Source organism: Peromyscus leucopus, chromosome 7 (genome assembly GCF_004664715.2).
Source record: "Peromyscus leucopus breed LL Stock chromosome 7, UCI_PerLeu_2.1, whole genome shotgun sequence".
Classification (NCBI taxonomy): domain Eukaryota; kingdom Metazoa; phylum Chordata; class Mammalia; order Rodentia; family Cricetidae; genus Peromyscus; species Peromyscus leucopus.
Window position 1 is genome coordinate 113889171 of NC_051069.1, and position 6000 is coordinate 113895170.

General features: G+C 50.2%; 1 protein-coding gene across 1 annotated transcript in view; it reads right to left on the reverse strand.

The window, feature by feature from the left end:
- LOC114694087 overlaps nt 1–3001 on the reverse strand; it is a 96096-nt gene extending 93095 nt beyond the window's left edge. Inside the window, exons 1-2 of the mRNA XM_037208245.1 lie at nt 2547–3001; nt 246–360 (exon numbers count right to left, since the gene is read on the reverse strand). Of these exons, the coding sequence (XP_037064140.1) occupies nt 246–360; nt 2547–2755 (324 nt within the window). The 5' untranslated portion in view covers nt 2756–3001. The remainder of the gene's footprint in view (nt 1–245; nt 361–2546) is intronic.
- Between the last annotated feature and the right edge of the window lie 2999 nt (nt 3002–6000).

Sequence of the window (6000 nt, forward strand, 5' to 3'; positions counted from 1 at the left end):
AGAACATCATTTTTATTCGAGTTTTTAAAAAAAAAAAAAAAATTGAGTCTGTGCTTTCTCATACATCCCAGGTGTAATGAAATTTGCATGTCCCGGGCTTGTGGGGCATCAAAGCCCTCATGCCTCTGCCTCCAGTGAGGCAGGATGCAGGTCCCATGTCTGTGATGGGGTGCAGGGTTCCCACACCAGAAGGTCCGGGAGTTAGACTCCTCCATCCACTGCTGGACCTGTTGGCTCCTAATTACCTTGATCAGAGCCGTGCTGTCCTCACAGTCTCGGGCTTCGATGTTGCAGTCGTACCACAGCAAGAGGGACACCATTTCTGACTGGCCATGAGCACAGGCGTAGTGCAGAGCAGTCCTGTGAGAGAGAGCGGTACAACAAGGGAGCCGTGCAGGGACTACACCCACCTCTCCTCTGAAGTAGAGTAGCCTACTGGAATGTCTTCCTTTCTCCTTAGCTGTAGGCGAATTTCCAAATGGTCTTATTAAATAAACAACATGGAGCCAAATATAGGGGTGACAGCCTTAGAGAGATCGGGGAAATTGGCAAAGCCCCCAGCCAACCTTACCTCACCAACTCTGCTTCCAAAGAGAGCGACTTCCTGTCTACCCCCCCCCACACACACACACACACACACGTGCCTCACTATTCTGCCCTCTGATTTGCTCTCTATCTATTACATCACTTCCTCTTCCTGGTCAGCTCTGTCACTTCCTGTCTGTACAGGCCTCCAGACCTCTATGGTTGGTACTGGGATTAAAGGCGTGTGGCACCACGCTTGGCTCTGTTCCCTGGTGTGGCCTTGAACTCACAGAGATCCTGCCTGCTAAGTGTTAGGATTAAGGGCGTGTGCTACCGCTGCCTGACTTCTTTGTTTACTTAAAATGACTGGCTATTTCCTCTGATCTCCAGGCAAACTTTGTGTATTAAAGCACAAGTAAAATATCACCACATTTGTGGGAGCCCGTTCTCGGGTTCCTCGTGGCTTTACCCAGCAGGTCCGAATAGAGGATGATCAGGACCACGGGCCTGAGTGCAGGTGTCTGAGATGGTCTGCACTTGGCTGTGCTGGGGGAGGAGGTCTTTTGCTCCACCCCTTGGCGTCTCTTTAAAAACCCTGGGTCAGAGACAGCCGGGGCCCGTTGGAATAGGTTCCTGGCCCTCTCGAGGCTGTCCTTTATTTTCTATTTGTTTATCTCTGCAAGATTCTCCGCTATAAACCCTTCTATCTAATATTTCCTGCTGATCGCACTCAAGAAAACTCTGGGAAGCTGTGGGGGTGGTGGGTAAACGCCCCACACACATTTCAGCACAAATAAAATATCACCACACTTAGCAGTGCTAGGAACAGAGCACACACACAGTCAAACCTGGATGTGGTGATATTTTGTTTGTGCTCTAACAAATAAACCTTGCCCGGAGATCAGAGGGCAGAGCTAGGCACAAGTTAACCATAGAGGCCAGGCAGTGGTGGCTCAGCCTTTAACCCCAGCACTTTAATCCCAGGGAGGAGGAAACAGGAAGTGATATGGCTGGACCAAGAGAGGCAGGCAGAGACAGGAGCTCCGCCCCCTTTCAGGCTGATTTGCTGGCAAGGTAAGATGTGGCTGTGCCTTGCTCCTTTGTCTCTCTGGCCTTTCAGCATTTATCCCAATATCTGGCTCCAGGTTTTTATTAAGACCAGTTAGGATTTGTGCTACACCTCGATGATTTCAAAGGGGATGACACTGTGACAGAGACAATGAACGCTTCCCTAGGGAGATTTGGAATCTGTTGTTGACTGAGGTCTGCCCGAAGCAGGGGCCACACTGGGAAGCACCATGGCTTTGATGGTCTTATAGATGAGAGAGCCCCCAGTGAACCATCGGCTCCAGCATCAAGGAGGCAACCGAAGCTAATGAAGCGCTGGTGGGAAGTTCAGAGCTTCGCACACCCTGAGATGAAGACCGCTGTCTTCAAACTACACCGCTTGGGGCCGAAGAAGTCATTGCTGAATCGGCATGTGGTAAGTGAAGAGAGCCACCCTGAATAACCGACGGCGAAGAAAACCACGGAGCTATCTTCGCCCTTCAGCTTCCATGTAAGGTCCCTCAGGAAAGAGCATGTATCCCTTGGTTCCCGTGAAATAAAATGAACATGGGATTTCATTGAATGAATTTTTGCCCTGGGATCCATAGCATTAGCAATTTTTTTCATGTGCACCTTGAAAGAAAACGCTGTGTGCCTCAACTTTGTGGGTTAAATCACATTTAAATCGCCAATAAAGTGCTCTGAAAGCAGAATTATATGGGGGTTGGGAACCAACTAAGGTTTAGTTTTTGCTTTGTGTCTCATGAAGAACGCCTAGGCTCCACCCATCCAGGTGTGCAGGTTTGAGGTGCTGAGGAGTCTGGTGGAAAGCCCAGCATCCCCGTGAGAGCGGGCCTCAACCTCCCTTCTCCATTCCCCTGAGGCCAAGCCCAGGAAGGTGGTGTTTCATCTCCTCAGGCCCTGCTGCCTGCCACTCACTCACCCCTGCTCCAGGCCACCCCGTGCCCTCTGACCTTTTCTTCCGGTCTGTAATGTTCACGTCAACATGCCCAAATTCGAGCATCCTCTGCACTTCAGTTATATCCCCGACGCTTGCAGCTTTGTGGATCTTCTTCATAGGCATGTACCCAGTGAGGTACCTGGGTGGTTCTTGGTTCTCAGTGCTGACATGCCTAAAGCTAAGGAAGCCCCAAGGCGAATGGCCCTTGAAGATCTTCTTCATGGCTCAGACTATGGCCCTTCACCCTAGACTCTTGTTTATATTGCTTTACTCCTTCCCATTAACAGCCTCTGTGCTCACAGTAACCGAGTTCCTCCGGGTCCCAATCTTAGCCACTGTCAGTCCCAATGCAGAGCCAACCAAGCCTGGGAATCTCGCCAGGCTGCGCCCACAGAGAAGCCCCAAGGTTTAACATCCCTCCACCTCTTAGGCAGTTGGCAGGACTGTTGTTGCCCAGCAACGCCATGTGCGCATGCTCCAGAGGGGACCCCCGGGCGCCAATCACCTCGGGCAACCAACAGTGCTCAGTGTACATGTCAGGCTCGTGAACTACTGGGTCTTCAAGCGTCAAATGTGTCCACCACTAGGAGGAGGATCCAGATGCTATGTCTACTCAAGGCCTGCCTCGCAATCTTGGAATGTAACTCCCTTAGAACGGATCTTCAGGCTGCTGAAGACTAGTCTCCAAGATAACCTTCCTCAGAATTCTAATGTTGAGTGCCCAGGATCGTGAGTGCCCAGCCAGACTGCGTGACATAGGAGGATCCTTTCTCAACAAGCGAACAAATCCTCTCAGAATTTCTGTACAGGCTGTTTATGCCTCCCCATGCCCACCAGCAGCTGCAACTACAAAACGCTGCTTTGGTGATTTCATAGATGGTGACGGTATGTGTCATCGAGTGTGAGCCGATGTGGAGGAAACTGCACACTCTCCCGATAAAATGAAGACATACTTCTGCCTCCTACCTCGCTCACTAGGCACCCCGGGAGTATGGTCTCCGTGCTCATTTTTTCCCTTTAAATCTGCAGGCTTTATTTGGATCATAGTGTCATATTTAAGAACTTTACTTCCTGACTGACTGTCCCAGAAATGTCTTTCCTAATTATGTTAGAATGCCACTTTAAGTAGCTGCGCCCTGCTGTCTCAGTTCTTGTCTCATTGCCTACTTCTCGCCTCTTTGCCTCCTCTTCTGTAAACATTGCTGCTCAGATGGAAAGGGATCTTGGCAGTTGGGAGTCAAGGCATACCACAAAGTCACCGTAAGCATAGCAGTTCACAGTTCTGCTCCAGGAAAAGGTTTCCCCAATGTAACAATTCCGCTCCCGCAGGAGGGTTTCCCCAGAGAAAGTATTACAGTTCGGCTCAGGTCCCCGGATTGTAATAACTCTGCTCCTGCAGGGGAAGGTTTCCCCCGAGAAAGTGTTACAGTTCTGCTCCAAATCTTCTCGGCTCAGACTCTGGCAAAAAATCGTTATTTCTCTCCTCCACTCCACTCCAGCAAAAGAAGGAAGGTCTCACCCAAACCTCACTCAAGAGATTTATTTATAAGGAGAGAAGAATCCAGGATGGTGGCTGCCTCTGCCACGGTGGAAAAAGGTCACAGCAAACTGAACAGGCAGAGGGCTTCCATAGGGGCAGAGTTTTTCCAGGGTGAAGCTTTTCGGGGTGGGAATTGGTCAGATTTCAATCCCTGAACTTGGACAGGCCCAGAGATTGGCTGGATTTCGTGCTCAGGGATTGGTTGGTTTTTGTGCTGAGTTGGTCAGCGGCAGAGTGTGCTTCTTTGGCTCTGGTTTTAGGGGCCAAAGTGTGTTTCTTTCACTGGCCTTTTTTTTTTTTTTTTTTTTTTTTTAACTTTTTGGCTCTGGTTTCAGGGCCAGTGAACTGGCTCTGGTCTCAGGGTCAAGGTGTATTTCTTTGGCTCTGGTCTCAGGGTCAGGGTGTGTTTCTTTGGCTCTGGTCTTAGGGTCAGAGTGTGTTTCCTTGGCTCTGGTCTCAGGGTCAAGGTATATTTCCTTGGCTCTAGTCTCAGGGTCAGAATGTGTTTCTTTGGCTCTGGTCTCAGGGTGAGGGTGTGTTTCCTTGGCTCTGGTCTCAGGGTCAGGGTGTGTTTCCTTGGCTCTGGTCTCAGAGTCAGGGTGTGTTTCTTTGGCTCTGGTCTCAGGGTCAGAGTGTATTTCCTTGGCTCTGGTCTCAGGGTCAGGGTGTGTTTCCTTGGCTGGCCCTTTTACCCTACATCTTCCTCTTTCTCCATGTTCTCTTCCTTCTTTCTCTTCTTCCTTCTCCTCTCTTCTCCCTCTTCGTCTTCATCCTTTTCTCTACTTCCTCCACCTCTTTTTCTCCTCCTCCTCTTCATCCACTTCCTCCCCCTTCTCCTCTTGTTTCTACACTTTCTCTCTGGCCACCACACACCAACTTTTCATGCAAGCCTATCAGTAGCAGTTTCCAGCCAGGATTTGACCGAATCTCTAATTCTCTGCGTAAGCCTCTTTAGGCACATGGTGGCCAGGACCCTCCCCTGGGGACCTCCAACTGCCAGGTTCCACCCATAGACCATTCTAACAGCCCTGAGGGCTGGACCCAGCCCCAACCCTACAGAGAAAATGCCCAAGCTCTGGACTTGAAATTCAACCAATCCCCATCCTGGAAAGCTTCACCCTGGAATGCTCTGCCCCACCCCCACCCCCACCCCCTGGGAAGCGATATAACCCTCTCTTCTGTTCTGTTTGTGCTGTTTCTCGCCTGAGCAGAGGCAGCCACCCTCCTGGCCTTTTCCCTTCCAATAAATCTTTTGTGTGAGGTTTGTTGTGCGGTGTGACTTTGTGGTATTCTGTGGCTCCCAACTTCCGGGATACCTTTCCATCCGAGCTGTAACATTTACACTCTGTGCTGGTTCTTTGACCAGTGTCTTCTCCACACCCTTTATTCCTTACTTTGTGTATCTCTTCTGTTTCCACATCTCCCTGCAAGATCCTGTTGTCTGCCTGGGCCCTGTCTCACACTTCCCAGGTGTCATCAGTACATTGCTTCCCCTCGCCCCAATCCTTACTGACCATGCAACCCTTGCTGATCATCCAACCCTTGCTGATCATCCAACCCTTGCTGATCATCCAACCGTTGCTGACCATCCAACCCTTGCTGATCATCCATGTTGTTGCCAAAAGAAACCCAGCAGTGCCCAGGAGGACAAAGCAGAGTGTAACACACACCCAACTCTGCATCCATCCTGCCACACAAAGAAATACCCAAGAGATGAGCAATGGAGGGATAGCCTACATTAACACTGTGAAAGAGGCCCAGCCTCAGAGGAAGAGGTCCAGACCCTGCCATTAGCCCCCTCCTTGTGAGAAGTAAGTGTACCACTGGGTGAATGAGCATTCACAGCATGAGCATCATGGCCATTTCAAGAAGGCCAAAGGATCCAAGTATAGACATTGACAGTATCTCCAGAAAGTCTCAACCACAG